At 40.5% G+C, this 17,403-nt stretch overlaps 1 protein-coding gene across 2 annotated transcripts in view; it reads left to right on the top strand.

The window, feature by feature from the left end:
* Window positions 1–340: 340 nt before the first annotated feature.
* Window positions 341–17,403, top strand: part of MARCO (macrophage receptor with collagenous structure) — a 44,879-nt gene continuing 27,816 nt past the window's right edge. Inside the window, exon 1 of one of the 2 annotated variants that reach the window (XM_038564978.1) lies at window positions 341–475. Coding sequence is in view for 1 of the 2 variants with exons in the window: in XM_038564977.1 (XP_038420905.1) it covers window positions 7,020–7,128 (109 nt within the window). In the remaining variant the exon portion in view is untranslated. Of the gene's footprint in view, window positions 476–6,892; window positions 7,129–17,403 lie in introns of those variants that run through there. The other variant, XM_038564977.1, reaches the window with a different exon arrangement.

The raw sequence follows: 17,403 nt of genomic DNA, 5'->3' as shown, positions 1-17,403 counted from the left end.
GAGTGGGTGGAAGAGAGGGCAGCACCAGCCTAGACGAGGCATTGGCACAATCACAGAGGCTCTTCTTTGCCAAGCAATAAGATACTTGGACTTTATTTTTCTCCAAAAGTCTTAGACTTGAGCCTCCCAAAGGTCTGGATTGCTGATCACATCTTTTGCTGTCTGTACCAGTCTGCATTATCCATTGCAAGCAACCGAGATGAAAATCTGACTCATTTAAGCCGAGAAGGAAATCACCGGAGGGCTGCTGGGAGCTCACAGAATTGCCGATGAGACAGCAGAATCAGACCAGGACAAAGGTCATTTCAGGGATATGAGGCTGCAGCCCAGATCATCCCACAGAACTCATCCCGTGAGGACCCATCTGCTGCTGCCACCTTCCTGCTGCCTCTGCTGCTCCTTGGCATTGCTGGAGCTGCTGCCCCTTCCCTGCTGTGCAGGGATTCCTTGCTTCTCCTTTGAAGGAATGTGGAAGGTATGGTTGGCCACATGCCTATGCCTGGCTGCAAGCAAGGCTGGGAACTCATGCAACTTGACTCTCTGCTGTCTCTAGTTGGCATGGTTTCTTCCATTAAATCACCAAAGGTGGGGATGTCTGGGTGACTCAGTGGTTGAGCATCTGCCTTTGGCTCAGGATGTGATCCCAGAGTCCCAGGATCAAGTCCCGCTTCGGGCTTCCTGCGTGGAGCCTGCTTCTCCCTCTGCTGTGTCTCTGCCTCTCTCTGTCTCTCATGAATAAATAAATAAAATCTTTAAAAAATAAAAATAAAAATAAATCACCAAAGGTGGGAAAGACCTTAAACATTGAAAGGGGCTCAAATGCAGGTCAATTGTAACTAAATGCCTCAGTAAATGCCTCATCCAGGGCCTTTGGAGCATTCTCAACTCCATACCAAGTCATGAGCTATATAAGAAGGAGAAGAGCTGCCTCTAGGCCTTTTCTTGGGGACTTTTGGAGAGGGATGCTCTATTCACTGACGGTTGATTGTTTCTGGGTTGTTCTGTTTTTTTTTTTTTAAATCTGTTTGCTATTTTGTTGTTGAAGATATTGTTTCTTCCAGAAATAGGTAAAATTGAGAACTGGATAAAAAGGATCAATAATTATTGAATTTAAATCTGAACATAAGAGAGGAAAAATGAGAGGCAAACCAGAAAACAGATGGTTAATCCTAGAGAACAAACTGATGGTTTGTTCAGAGGGGAGGTTGGCAGGCAGTTGGGTGAAATAGATGATGGGGTAAAGAGGGAACTTGTGATGAGCAACGGGTGTTATATGAAACCATCGAATCACTATATTGCACATCTGAAACTAATATACAACTCTATGCTAACTAACCGGAATCTAAATAAAAGCTTGAAACAAGAAAAAAAAAATCAGAGAGTGAATTAGTGGGGAATGAATCAACGGTGTTATTTCTGATAGCTGTGAGGCTACCTTTGCCTGGGTTGTGTTCCAACGAGTTGGGTCCCACAAAGCTCCAGCTGATGAAGGAAGTAGGGATAAATGGGGCTAGGCAGGGCTAGGTAGGGGGCCAAGAATCAAGCTCACAAAAATCCTCAAAATGTGGAGATGAAAGTAAACCAGAGATAAATAAACCAGACAATCCTGTTCCCGGTGCCAGAGGTGGGGTCTTGTTACAACATCTACTTGTGACCAAAAAAGAATTGCTGGACCCTAAAAAGGAAGTAAGCCATTAAAAAATGTTATCACTAGTCCTAACTATCAACCCAGTGGTGATATCAATAGATATGTTAAAAGGATTTAGGTTCCCTGGTTGGCTTCCAATAAAAGACCAACTCTAAAAGCCCTCAGTGGCAACCCATGTCAGGACCCCTCTCACTTCTGAGAGCTTCCTCTGTGTCTTTACTTAATAAACCTCTGTCCCTTTACTCACTCTCCTGTGTCCGTGAGATGCATTCTTCAACTCTGTGAGACAAGAACCAAGCCCCCCCATCACCAACACAAATGACCATCAGTGGGTGAATAGATAAATAAATGGCGGTACATCCATTCAATGGGTTACTAATCAGCAATAGGAAAAAACAAGCACATTTCCCAGAGCACCCCAACGTCCTTTATCAACACAACCTCTTCCTTATTGTCATTCAGTTCACTACAGTTAGAATGAGGAACGTGCAGTAACTCGGCCAAGGGGAAGGCAAGCAAACAGAGCTAAACCAAAGGCATAATCCCTTACTGGTATTTAAATCATAGGCAGAGAGAAAATAGCCTAAAAAGAGTTGGGGCTTTACTCCTTCCTAGTGGTATTGTCCTGAGCAGGCCATTTCTGCTACCTGACCTTAGCCCTGCTCTGTTTCCTTCCCCCATCCCAACTACCTCAGTTTTTCTCTTTTCTAAACCCAATTCTTTCTGTCAAATCTCGAAGTCCTCTACATTCTTCCTCTAAATGTCCTCTAGCCAACCTGGGTAGATGTGGTTTCTACTGCACCAGAGAGCTGAAGAACCCAGGCTCCCCTAACTCTGCACACAGGGCTTCCAGCCCTTCTTCTGACCCTCTTTGCTTGCCTGTCAAGTCTGTGTGCCCCACGATTCTGGATTCCCACTGCCTCGGTTAAGGGAGAGCAGGAATAAGGAGTAGCTTAGGGTGAGAGATAAGCAGACAATGTGCTGAGCCGGGAGCTGGACATTGGGCTTGGTCCCACTGAGTAGGGGACAAACCAGGCTAGGCAGAGCTAGGTAGGGGGCCATGGAAGCAGGCTCACAAAAGTCCCAAAAATGCTGAGGTGTCAGGAAACCAGACATAAGGGAACAAGCCAGACCACGCTGCCCTAGATGTGGGCGGGGAGGATGTCTTTTTATTGCAGTCATCTGTGACCAACAAAGAATAAATAACCAGACCCAAAGAAGAAGTAAGCCATTAAAGATGTTATCAATAGTGATAACATTGATACTTACTCAATGGTGATATCAATAGATGATGTTAAAAGGATTTAGGTTCCCTGATTAGGCTTCTAATAAAAGACCAATCCTGCAAGTCCTCAGTGGCAACCCTGTCAGGATCCCTCTTACTTCTGAGAGCTTTCTCTGTGTCTTTACTTAATAAACTTCTGTTCCTATACTCACTTTCCTGTGTCTGCGAGATTCATTCTTCAACTCCATGAGACAAGAACCAAGCTCTCTCATATCATCACCCTGAGATCATGTCCTGAACCAAAACCAAGAGTCTACACTCAACCAATAGAGCCACCCAGGCACCCGAGAGTTTTAAATTTTTAATATTAATCAGCAGTTGCTAAGCTTCATTGGCTTTCCCACTTGCCTGCTTGCTGATGGGGTTTTGTTTGTTTTGAACACTTGGGTTTGTGCTGGTGATTTTTACATCATGCAAGACATGATTGCCCCAATTTCAGCTGGAACGAGGTTGCTCAGGAGTTCTTGGTCTGCCAGGTGGCCCATTGACTTAAACCAGTTTGAGGTCCATGAGTTCATAGAAAGTCCAGCTCTATGCAAAAAAAAAAAAAAAAGAAAGAAAGTCCAGCTCTGCAGAGACCATCAGGCTTGGGGTCATATTTGCTTGGGACTCCAGCCTCCTTACCCTGTCTATCTAAAAGAGCACTGCGAGCCACTTGGTTGTCACTCTGGAGAACTTCACATAACTACATCAGAGCCACTCTGAACACACATTTAAATTCTGCAATCCAATGATATGCACTTTGCTAGAAAAATAAAGCCAAACCCTTCATTTCTTGAACAGCATGGTCCCACATGCAAGTTGACCACTTCATCTGGTGCTTGAGAGAAGAAACAGCTAGATCCTTATTACTGGAGATAAAAGTGTCTGAGTGGAAGACACTAAGGAAGAGACTGTACAATATTCCCCAAACTGTGTTTTGTACTTTCTGGGAGATCTAAGGGATTTTTAAGGGTCACATTGACAATGCAGGAGTTTCACATTATGTGCTGGCTTGATAGAAGATGCTATTCTACCGAGAGCCCTTTCATTTATAAACACGCTTACTTACACCTTTATTATTTTGTTTGACCCTCACACCCACCCTATGGGCAAACAGGGGCAACTTCTGGTGTCCTATTTTGCAAATTGGGATGCTGAAACAAGGCCAGGACAAGGGGGAGCAAGTGATGGGTCATTGCAAGTGTACCGTGGATCCCGTCTTTTTTTTTAAGATGTTGACATTTTGTCCTGCATGGATTTTTTTGCATTAGCTTTGATTTTTAAAATAATGTGTTAAAATGTTACCTACCTTGATTTTCGAATCTTTTGCACCTCAAGCTAGTGCCTTAATTGCCTTATTCTAGTCCCAGTCCTACAAACTGGATGGTTTACCTTGGATCCTAGGAAGTATCCATTTATTGCATGTCAAGAAGGGATGAAAATCAGTAATTTCGTGTGGTTCAACCTAATGGATCCTTTCAGGAGGGAGTCCTGAGAGCTCACATGGGTCTCTGTGCTGTATGTGACTGCTTCATTTTTTTGGTATGTGACTGCTTCATTTTTTTGTGCAGAGGTCCTCAGCCTCATTGCACATTTTAACCAGCCTTGGGGCTCTTATTAAAACCGGGATCTCAGGCTGAGGGTGGAGAAATGTTATGTGTGTTTTCAAAAAAACTCCGGTGGGAACTCTGGATTACTGCCTCTAGATCAAACTAGGTTTAAACCAGGCTGTAGGCACAGAGTACCCTGGACTCAAATTCTGATGGCATCACTTTCTAACCATAAGATCTGAGGCTGGTTACAAGTTGTTGTGAGTGCCCAGTAATGTGTGTCAGTGCCCAGCACGGTGCTTGCTTGACAATAAATCCTGGATATCGGTTAATGGTTCTATGTGCTATTTGTGCTGAGACCCACAGAAGCGAAGTAAGACACCCCAGGTTCCCCAGGAAATTCCTGAAAGAGTTGGGTTTCTGCTCCAGATAGGTCTGGCCTGCTATCTAGAGTCAAAACAATCACATTTGTGTCCACTAAATCCCCCCTCCAAGGCTGGTGGCACTCGATAACTGGCCCACAGCATTTCCAATGAGCCCGGTCCTCCACCCTCCTGGATGAGAATTGCCCTAGGCCAGAGCTGAGCTGAGCAGGCAGAGTGGAGGCCTAAAGAGCAGGTTCCTCTGTATGTGGAGGGGGAGGGGGGATATTCCCCTCCCATCAGGAAGCCCCCTGCAGCCTCTATTACCTTGAAGGGCCCCCACTTCAGACTAGAGCTGCCAGCAGCTTTCATTTTCTCACTTCCAATTCCTTTAACCTTTTCTGTGCTGGCTCCTGCTCCCAGTATCTCAACCCAAGGCAGGGACTTCATGAATGTTGAAACCGTGGGCGCCACAGTTGGACCTCTGCCGGGGTGGGGAACGGGCGGTGCTGCAAGTAACTCATTTTTCTGAGTCTCTTTCCCTTTTTGCTTCCTGCCATGCCACAGGCCAAACAGAGTGAGTGAGTGGGGCCTGGCTTCTTCTCAGGCCACCTCTCCTCACCTCTCAGGTTCCAAACAACCCAAAGTCTCGTGCCTCCTGAGCCCTGAAGCCACCCTGCCTGTGACCCATCTCCACTCTCCAGGTGAAGCCCTGCTCATCCCTTGAACCCAGAGCTCATCAGCAAACTTTCTGGGGAGTTCCCACTGGGGCTCTGCTGCCTCCCGGTCACTTCCAGCTCTTCCAATGCTTCAGGTTACTACCTTATGTAACAGCAAGTTTCTAGAGCTCAGTTGTATCCACATCCACCCTGTGTGCCACACTGTGAGCTCTTTTAAGGCAAAAGCTGTTGCCTTCATCTCCCTGGTAATCAAGATGCTTACAAGGTCTCTAGTGATAGTAGCCACATGACCCTAGTGCACGCTGCCCGCCACCAGGCGCCATCCTAACCACAGTACATGATCTAATTCATCAGCTAACACCACATATAACACCATCTTCCTTATTTTACAAAAGAGGAAACCGAGGCACTCAGAGCTTACATGATGTTTCCATGGTCATGGAGCTGCTATGTGGAGCAAGTGGAATTTGAATGCAGGTGTTTGAGCTTGTAGGGTCTGTGTGTTCACCACCACCCTATGCATCCTTTCTGGTATAGGGAATGCTAGACAAGAAGGAGCTGGGGAGCAGGTTTCTCCCCTCAAGGAGCTCAGGTCTTACTGGAGCCAGAGCAAGCACACAGGTGTGCACCCACACAAGGAGAGCAAGGGAAGATACAAAGGGAAGTATAAATAAATGCTACACTGGGTGGTATAGAGCAGTGCTTCTCCATAGTGTACATACATCACCTGGAAATCTAGTGGAACTGTAGATTTGGATTCACATGGGATGGGATTCTGCATTTCCTTTTTTTTTTTTTTTTAAAGATTTTATTTATTCATGAGAGACACACAGAGATAGGCAGAGACACAGGAAGAGGGAGAAGCAGGCTCCCTGTGGGGAGCCCCATGTGGGACTCAATCCCAGGACCCCGGGATCACAACGTGAGCCAAAGGCAGACGCTCAACCACTGAGCCACCCAGGTGCCCCACTCTGTATTTATAACAAATTCCCAGGTGATGCTGCTGCTGTCCAAGGTCCACATTTTGAAGAGAAAAGATGAACCCTAAAGCCAAAGTAGGTCAGAGGAGAGAGATTTCAGTGTGAACTGCAGAGGTCCTGGGACAGCGTCTTGGGCCTAGGATGATGCCCACTTGGATGGGCAGAAGGCAGAGAGAGAGAGACATTCACACTCTCCCTGGCGCTATCCAACTCCCCACTCTTGGGGGTCTGGGGGAAAGCAGTGGTTCCAAGGACCTGTGACTTATGCTCCAAAGCCACCTCGACCCCCCCTTAACAAACAGCTGGGCCGAACAGGAGCTCCACATGTGAGTAATCTGTTTTTGAGACATGCTCAATTCTGATCATGTCAGGAAACATTTTGCAAATTCAGAAGTCAGAGCCAAAGGGAAGTGCTGTGTGGTCTACAACTAGTGGCCGTGGTTAAATGGGAACAATCTTTCCCCAAGTGGTTCCTCTTAAGGACAGCATTTCTGCTGGCCCCAGGACTTTTGGCCATTTATAAAGCTTCACAATGGAAAATAAGGAAATTCTCAAGGAGGAAGAGTTCTTGGCTAGCACCGGAGATATAGGGGCCGTCAACCAAACCATGTTCCCTGCAATGGAGGCCTTTGAAATCAACGGTAAAGTACTGCTTCTCCGTAATGACATTGCCTGGTGATATACTTTTTCTGTTGGCAACATAAGAATAGACAAGGCTGTAGAAAGCGTAGATTTGTTCCATAGACTCTCACTAATATATTTCTGGAACACTTCAATCTGGAATTCATGTAATGTTAGTGATAGACACTGTATCCTTAGCAAATAGTTGGATTTCTTTTTTCCTTAGCTTCTCAATAAATTGTATTAAAATATTTGCCCTTAGATTAATGCTAATACTTATCATATGTCCCTCCTTTTTACTAAAGTCATGTGCCACATTTTTATTTAATGTAATTCCTTTAAAATTCTTTAAGGTAAAAAAAATAAATAAATAAAAAAAATAAAATTCTTTAAGGTGACTTCCGTTATAACTCATGTGCCGATCAGGGAGTGCTTTCTCCATTTCATGCTGGCTAGGATATGTTCACGGCTTCCTAATTAGTTTGTCTTAGATTCAATTCGGGTCTTAAAAATTCAGGCAACTCTGTCATCTTTATTTTCTCCCTCATCCTTTTTTTTTTTTAATTTTTTTTATTTATTTATTTGAGACACACAGAGAGAGAGATAGAGAGAGGCAGAGACACAGGGAGAGGGAGAAGCAGGCTCCATGCAGGGAGCCTGACGTGGGACTCGATCCCGGGTCTCCAGGATCACACCCTGGGCTGCATGTGGCGCTAAACCACTGCGCTACCGGGGCTGCCCTCTCCCTCATCCTTAATACAGGTAATGCATTTTTTAAATCTTCTAGAATTTAAAGTCACCCGTGAGTGCTTTCCACAGGGGATCTCTGATTTCCTGTACAGAATATCCTCTAGGAATTGCATTCCAAGTTGATGAGTCATTCCCACTCCCAATCTTTTTTGGAAGTTGTTTGCTCAGAAGAATTGCAGTCCTGTCCCCCAGCCTGACCTGTCCCTCTCACCCAGCATTTGTGTGGGTCACTGGCTGGAACTGAAGGGCATATGAAGATGAAGGGTTGAGTGCTCTGTCTGTAGGAATTTACAGTGTGGTCACAGAGAACGTGTGTGTGCAAATGACTTTAATAATTGCTGGCTATTATGAACCTTGGGAAATGCAACATTCTGGATATATGACTTTTTAAGATACTGAAAATATGCAAGCCAAGTCAACTGATCAAATATTCAGCAACTGCTGGGCACTGCTCTTGGCACCAAGGAAACACACAAGAATAAACGGGGAGTCCTCAGTCATGTTGGTGGTGGGAGGAGGATGGCAGGAGGTGTCAGGGTCAGGCAACCTGGAAACTATCTCTATACAATTTATTGCCGGATGTATGGACAGATCTAACTTGGTCTGACCTGGAGGTCAGAAGTGAGACCTCTTCTAAAGTTTAAATGATAAAGGGAATTAATAAAATAAGATGCTGGCTGGGACAGGAATAGAAAACCATGGGTTTATGATATATCCATAAGGAATATTTAGAGAAATACAAATAGTTCCATGCAATGGGGCCAATATTGAGTGGGGAAACTTCAGTGGGGATTGAGACTAGGACCAATTAATTTAGACTTTTCCTGAATGCAATGAGGAGCTTTGGAAGTTTGGCATTGGGCTAAGAGGCATCGGTTTGCATTTGAGATTACACACTATCATAGATGTGGGATGATCTAGAAAGAGCAACTCTGGGGACAGAAAGAAATGTAGTAGCAAGAGACAGTAAGAGGCAGTGGGTATAAGGAAGGAAAAGAGAATGCTCTGGAAAGATATTAGAAGTCAAGTCAGTAGGACTATAATGGCGGGATGAAGCAACTCTTCACTTGCTGGGAGGCCAGCCTCAAGGGGGATTTGTAGATTTCTGACATGGGTTATTGATGCCACTAACTAAAAATCTAACCAAAAAACAAAACAGCTTGGTTAGAAGGAACATCTTTCTTTTTTTCCTTAGAGATTTTATTTATTTGAGAGAGAGCAAACATGAGGGAGGGGGTCAGAGAGAGAGGGAAAAGGAGAGTAGCCTCCCCACTGAGCAGGAAGGCCCATATACGGCTAGATCCCAGGATCCCAGGATCATAACCTGAGCCAAAGGCAGATGCTTCACTGACTGAGCCATCCAGGTGCCCCGGAAGGAACATTTTTCTAAATGCGTTCACAACTTCCTATCTTCTTATACAAAGATCATGGAACATATAGAACTTTCTAGATGAATGCCATTACAGACAGTAATCACTGTGAGGCTCTGTAACATAATGACCACCTCAGGACTTACTGAGATGTACAAAACTACTTGCTTCAGCACTAAATGGCTCCAAGTAGCTTTCTTTCTTCCTCCCTTCTTCCCTCCTTTCCCTTATGTCTGCTGAAGATTGCTTTCATATTCTGAAGAGGCTCAACATACCACTGCTTTTGCGCCCTGAAGGCTCAACAAAACCCAGCTCTTTCCTCAGCAACCAGTATCAGCTCCATCTTCCCCCTCAACAGCGGAGCATTTGGACTTGAACAAGAGACTCTACATTTGTCCCAGATGACATTATCCTTCTGGGAAGCACTCCTGTCCACCTGTTTGAAATTTACGAACATTTTTTCTGTCTTGAGCCTTCCCGTCTCTTTCCATGTGTCTGGTTTCTCAAGAATGGGTTCTGTTAGCACATCAGGAAGCCTTTGCGGGTCTGTGGCATGTAATCTGTCTGGACTCCCGCACTCCCACCCCCGAGCCCTCAACTATTTCAGTCTTCATGTCTTGCTTCTTGACATGTCTTCCCACCATTTTCAGTCTGAAGAACATTCTTCTTGACAGCAAAAACCCCCAAAAATACAGATAGAGAAGTTGTTTAATTTAACATTAAGCCCTGGCTCCCAGCTGTGGATCTAGCTGTCTCTTCTTCCTGCTCTAAAGATAATTTTGAAACATTCCCCTAATAGACCTTAACCCTGGAATTTATTCATGCCTTGATGGCATGACCACTGTCACTTCAGGTCCTTGTTCTGACTTTGTTTTTTTGTCATATTACTATTTCTCAGCATTTTAAAGATATCCAGCTTTACCCTAGAGTTATTTTTCTCACTTTTTATTATGAAATAATTAGTGATTCACAGAAACTTGCAAAAAAAAAAAAAAAGTATGGGGAAGTCTCTGTGACCCCCACCCAGTTTCTCCTAGTGAGAACATCTTGCGTAGCTATAGTGCCCTATCGCAACCAGGAAATTGATACAGCTACAATTTAAAGCTTATTTAGATTTCATCAGTTTTACATGCACTCATTTGTGTGTGTGAATACAATTCTCTACAACTTTATCATATGTGTATATTTGTGTAACCATCACCAATATCAAAATACCAAACTTTTCCATCACCACAAAACTCTCTCTCATGCTACCTTTATAGCTACACATGCCCGTCATTCCCCCACCACCAATAACTGTCCCCTGACAATCACCAATCAGTGGCGTTTCTATAATTTTGTTATGTGAAGAATGTTATATGAATGGAAAAAAGTATGTAACTTTTTAAAGATTGGCTCTTTTTTTACATAGCATGATGCCCTTGAGATCCAACCAAGTTGTTGTATATATCAATAGTTCTTTTTATTAATGAGCATTTTTCATGAGTATTGTTCCATGATATGAATGCATCACGGTTTGTTTAACCATGTATCCACTGAAAGACATTTGGGTTGTTGCCAGTTTGGGGCTGTTACAAATAAAGTTGCTGAGATCATTTATGTAAAAGTTTTTCTATAAGCCTAAGTTTTCATTTCTCTAGGATAAATGCCCAAAAGTACACTTGCTGGGTTCTAAGTATATGTTTGGTTTTATAAGAAACAACTGATATATTTTTCCAGTGTGGTTGTGTCATTTACATTCCCACCAACACTATACAACAGATTCAGTTTTTCTGAGTCCTTGTCAGCAACTAGTATTATCACTATTTTTATTGTAGCTGATTCTGATAAGTGTGTGATTGTGATATCTTATTGTAACTTTGATTTTCATTTTCCTAATGGCTAATAATGTTGACTATTTTGTCATGTACTTTTTTCCCCCCATTTGTATATGAAATGCCACTTCATGTCTTTTACCAATGTTTTAATGGGATCATTTGTTTTTCTAGCTATTTAGTTTTGAGAGCACATTATCTATTCAAAATACAAGTCCTTTGCTGGATACATGATTTGCAAGTACTCTCAGTCTGTGACATGTCTTTTTATCCTCTTAACAGAGTCTTTTACAAAGCAAAAGCATTTAAACCTTTGGAGGCCTACCTAGAAATTTTCCCTTTCATGGATTGTGCTTTTGGTGTCAAGTCACCTGGCCCTAGGTCCCCCAATTTTTCTCTTATGTTTAATTCTAGAAGTTTTATAGTTTCACATTTTATAGTTAAGTCCATGGTTCATTTGAGTTGATAGATGTCTGTATATATATGTTTATATATATAAATAGACAAATCTTGACCTTGTTTATTTATTATTTATTGTTTATTTATTTATTTATTTATTTATTTATTTATTTATTTATTTTGCCTATGGGTGTCCAGTTGCTCCAATACCATTTACTGGAAAGGCTATATTTCCTTCATTAAATTAATTTTGTAACTTGTCAAAAAAAAAAAAAAACTAGTTGGTTATATCTGTGTAAGGACTATTTCCGTGTTCTTTATTTTGCTCCATGAGTCCATGTGTCTATCCCTCCACCCATATCACACTGTCTTGATTACTGCAGGTTTAAGTGAGCCTAAACATCAAGCTGTAATTCCTCACATTTTTCCTTCTTTTTTTTTTTTGTTAAGATTTTATTTATTTATTCCTGAGAGACACACAGAGAGAGGCAGAGACATAGGTAGAGGGAGAAGCAGGCTCCCTGTGGGGAGGCCTGATATGGGACTCAATCCCAGAACCCTGGGATCATGACCTGAGCTGAAGACAGAGGCTCTACCACCAAGCCATCCAGATGCCCCTATTCTTTTTTCAGGATCATTTTAGCCATTCTATGGCTTGTACCTTTCCATGTACATTTTAGCATAAGCTTATCAATACCTACAGAAAACCTTGCTGGGATTTTGCTGGAGCTGTGCTATGTTTCCAAATCACTTTCAGAGAACTGACATCTTACTTTCTGTAGTCCTACAACCTACACTCAGTGTGCTTCCACATTTACTTAGGTCTCGGTTTTTGGGGGTTTTTTTTGTTGTTGTTTTTTGTTTTTTTTGGCTTTGTTTTTTATTTTTATTTTTTTATTTTTTTATTTTTTTGGCTTTTTTTTTTAATCAGGGTTTTATAAATTTCAGCATACAGATCCTATATACATTTTGTTACTTTTATATCTAAATAGTTCATTTCCTTTAGAGAGACTGTAAATGCCATTATGTTTTAGTTGCAATTTCCACTTATTTGCCAGTAGTATATCAAGATGAGATGGAATAAGAGAGTGAGAACAGACATCCTTGCCTCGTTCTCAATCTTCAGAGGAAATGATTCTGTGTCACCATTAAGTATTGTGTTAGCTTTAGATATTTTTTAGATGCTCCTTTTTCTTTAAAGATTTTATTCATTTATTTATTTGAGAAAAAGAGAGAGAGTAGGGGGACGAGCAAAGGGAGAGGGACAGACTCCCTGAGGAGTGCAGAACCTGGCATGGGGACCACCCAAGCCACAATCAAGAGTCATATGCTCAACTGACTGAGCCACCCAAGCATTCTGATGCTCATTTTTTACAAGTTAAGGAAATTCTCTTTCATTTCTAGTTTGCTGAGAGTTTTTATTATAAATTTATTATTGCATATATAAGTTAGAACTATGAATTTTAATTATGAGAGTTTTATTATGAATTTAATTTTGTCAAGTGCTGTTTCTGCATCAGTTATATGGTTATCTGATTTTCCTTCTTTAGTTCATTGATATGATGGATCGTATTGATCAATTTCTGAGTATTGAACCAGCCTTGTATACCTGAAAATATCATTTAGTTATATTATATAAATTCTTTTTATACATTGCTTGGTACAGCTTACTAATATTTTGTTGAAGATTTTTGTGTCAAACTTCATGAGAGATACTGATCTTTAGTTTTCTTCTTTTGTGCTATTTTTGATTTTCATTTCAAGGTGATCCTGACCTCTTAAAATGAGTTAGAAGTGTTCTCTACTCTTCCATTATCTACAAGAAAGTGTGTAAAACTGGTGTTGATTCTCCTAAAGTTTTGATAGAGGACTCCATCTAGGCCTGTATATTTCTTTTTTAGGGGCTTTTTAGTACAAAATAAATTTATTTAATAGCTGTAGATGTAGATATTATCTATTTATTATTGGTTGAGTCTTGGTAGTTTGTAATTTTGGAGAAATCAGTTTATTTCTTGTAAGTTGTGCACATGAAGTCAGTGACAGGATCTTCTTACTCTCTTATTAAGGGCTGCAGGATCTGTGGTAATAGCACCTGTTTCATTCCTGATATTGGATTTGTGTCTTTCTTTTTCTCTTCATCAGTTGAGCTTTATCAATTTTACTGATCTTACTAAATCAGCATTTTGTTCTACTGATCTTCTCTTTTGTTTTCCTATTTTAAATCTCATTAATTTCAGCTCTCATCTCTATTATTTTGTGGGGGTTTTTTGTCCTGGTTGATGAAGGTTTATTTTGTTCTTCTCTTCCAGTTCCTTGAGCTGGGAACCTAGTTTATCAGCTTGAGACCATTTCTCATTTGTAATGTAGCCTTTAGTGTTGCTATACATTTCCCTCCCACTACTACTTTAGCTGAATGTAATAATTTGGTATGCTGTATTCTCATTTTTGATTAGTTCTTTTTCAAAAAATTTTAAGACTTTATAGTCAATGCATTATTTAATTTTAAAAAAATTTCCAAGTGTTTAGAGGTTTTCTTATTGTCTATCTGGTTTTTTAAAAGATTTTATTTATTTATTCCTGAGAGACACACAGAGAGGCAGAGACAGAGGCAGAGACATAGGCAGAGGGAGAAGCAGATTCCTCACAGGGAGCCTGATGCAGGAATCTGTCCCAGGACACCAGAATCATGCCCTGAGCCAGAGGCAGATGCTCAACCACTGAGCCAGCCAGGCATCCTTCCCCTTGTCTATTTGTTATTGACTTCTATTTTGATTCCATTGTCAGGAAACATTCTCTATGCAACTTCATTCCATTTTCATTTTGTTGGGGTTTGTTTTATGACCCATTGATATGATTTTTTTATATGATTTATCTTAGTGAATATCCCACTTGTACATGGAAATAATGTGTATTCTGCTGTTGTTGCTTGGAGTATTCTTTAATTGTTCATTAGATCCTGTTGGTTTATGATGTTGTTCATTTCCTCTATACTTTTGCTGATTTTCACTCAATTTCTGAGAGTAGGTTGTTAAAATCCTCAATATAATTGTGGATATATTGATTTCTCCTTTCAGTTATATCAGTTTTTGCTTCATGCAAATAGAAGCTCTGTTGTTTGGTTTCTTGGAGATAGCATAGAGTTAAGTCATGCTTTTCAATCCACTTTGCCATACTATTTGCCTTCTAGTTGGTATAATTAAACCATTTACATTAAAATGATTATTGATGTGTTAAGAGTTTAATCTATCATGTTATTATGCATTTTCTCTTTGTCCCTCTGTTTCCTGTTACCAGCTTTTCTTTTCTTACTTTCCTATGGGTTACTTGAACATGTTTTAGAATTCCATTTTGATTTATCTATAGTTTTTTGTTCGTTTTTTAGTCCATCATTTGAAATAGTTTTCTTATATTTTTTTCTGGGCATTAAAATATACATGTATAATTTATTGCAATCTACCAACAACATTCTACCACTTTGAGTCAAAAGTTTTATTTTATTAAATTTTAAGAACTTATTTCTGCTTACGTCTTTTGAGCCTTTCCATTTTTGAAATGTAATTATAAATATTTCCTCTATACGCACTGGGTATGACTTCATTATAATTTTTGTTTCAACCATCAAATGTGATTTAAAAAAACTGTGAAGGGGATGGTCTAAATGTATCTCTATGTTTACCCATTCTTTTTTCTTATTATTCTTTCCTTTTGGAAGTGCCATGACTTCTGCTATTATCTTTTCTCTTTTGTTTGAAGAACTTCTTTCAGCCATTCCTTTTTTTTTTTTTTTTTTGAAAATTTATTTTTAAAGAATCTCTACATCCCATCTTGGCTCAAAATCATGACCCTGAGATCAAAAGTCACATGTCCATTGACTGAGTCAGTCAAGTGCTCCCTTTTTAGCCATTTTTTCAAGACAGGTCTACTAGCAAGAACTTCGCTTAGATTTCCTTCATCTGAGAATCTTTTTATTTCCCATTCATTCTTAAGGGATATTTTTACTGGATATAGTTGATAATTCATTTCTTTGAGCACTTGAAAAATTTCATGTCACTTCCAATTTCAGATAAGAAATCTGTTGTCACTCAAATTGGTATGTCTAAAATTGGTATGTCTATTAATGGTAATGGCTATTTTCAAGATTTTTTCTTTTTTTTAGATTTTTAATTTTCTGGGTATGTAGGGTCTTTTTTAGATTTTTTTTTACTCATGATGTGTCTTGTTATCAATTGCTTGAATTTATGATGTTTGGGGTTTGCTCAACTTCTTGAGTTTGTAGGTTTATGACTTTCACCAAATTTGAGAAGTTTTCAGCCACCATTTTTTCTTAAAATATATTTTTCAGTTCACACTCTTTCTAGGACTTTAACAATATGAATATTATGTATTTTTTTATTGATACATAGATCTCTGAGTCTTTGTTCATTTTTTTTAGTTGATTTTCTCTGTTTTTCAGAAAGGGTAATTTCTATTGTACTATCCTCTAGTTCATTTATTCTTTCTCTTATCACTTTTATTGCACTATTGAGCCCATCTAGTGAGGATTTTTTTAAAGATTTAATTTATTTGAGAGGGAGACAGAGAGAGAATGAGTGAGTGAGAGCACAAGAGGCAGGGGAGGGAGAAGCAGACTCCCCTCTGAGCAGGAAGTCTGACTTGGGCTTGATCCCAGGATACTCAGATCATGACCTGAACCTAAGGCAGATACTTAACTGACTGAGCCACCCAGATACCCTGGTGAGATTTTTTTAATTGGTGCTTTTAAGTCCTATAATTTCCATTTGTTTCTTCTTTATATTCTCTACTTTTTTTGTAGATTAAAATTGTTTTTTTTAAGAGTGTTTCTAACTGATCATTAAAGTACTTTTGTTATGACGGTTTCTAAATCCTTATTGAATAATTCTAATGTTTGTGTCATTTCCATGCTGACACCTATTGATTTTTTTTTAGGATTTATTTATGAGAGAGAGAGAGAGCAGGGGGAGTGGCAGAGGGAGAAGGAGAAAGAGAATTCTCAAGCAGACTCCTCTCTGAGTGTGGACTGTGATGCAGGGTTTGATCCCAGGACTCTGAGATCATGACATGAGCCAAAGCCAAGAGCTGGTCACTTAACTGACTGAGCTACTCAGGTGCCCTGTTGTCTTTTTTCATGCAAGTTGTGATTTTCTATGCTCTTGATATGATGACTAATTTTCCATTGTACTGTGGACATTTTGTATAGTATGTTAGAAGACTCTAGATTCTATTAAAATCTTCTACTTTAAATCATACTGTTTAGGTTTATCCCATAAAATTCTGACCCACTTTTGTGGGCTGTGTTTTCAATAACAATTTATTTTTCAGAGCCTTGACTGTCCTGTTCTGGTCTGCTTTGTTCAGCTGATATAATTGGTCTTCCTTGCTCTCTGCTGGTTCTGCCAGCAGGGACAGAAGGTGTTTCTTCAGACTGCCCAGTGATCGTGGGTCAGGGGTGGAACACATCAAGCCAATAGGGCAGAGACCACTTTTCTAGGCCTGCTCACCAGCAGCCCAGTGCCAGGAGCAAGAAGAGGGGGTTTCTGCACCCACCAAGCTACCTGCTGCTACTAGGCAAGGGGCCGGGAGATTGCAGGTCTGGGGGCCCTAGAGTTTGTATGCAGACTGGTTTTCTTCATTGAAATCTTTTATGGAATTGAAATTTTATTTCCCTTTGGAGCCACATTTTCACTGTGAGTCAGACAATAGAGCTGTCATATTTCTGAAAACTGTTTTCCTAAAATCTTCGCGTGGACTCACCATAGTTTACTCCAGGGATGCTCATTCTAGTTTACTCAGCTCTAGTTTATTGGATGCTTCATTCATTCTCTCATGTCAGACTACTCTTCCTCATTGGAGAAATCCACTTTGGAGTAAACATTCCTTTACAGGTTCTTCTACCCTCTTAGACATCAACACAGAAGGTAAAGTGTTTATCAGATTTTCTGCT

The sequence above is a fragment of the Canis lupus genome, chromosome 19 (genome assembly GCF_011100685.1).
Source record: "Canis lupus familiaris isolate Mischka breed German Shepherd chromosome 19, alternate assembly UU_Cfam_GSD_1.0, whole genome shotgun sequence".
NCBI classification, from domain to species: Eukaryota; Metazoa; Chordata; class Mammalia; order Carnivora; family Canidae; genus Canis; species Canis lupus.
This window is presented reverse-complemented; position numbering and strand designations above follow the sequence as displayed.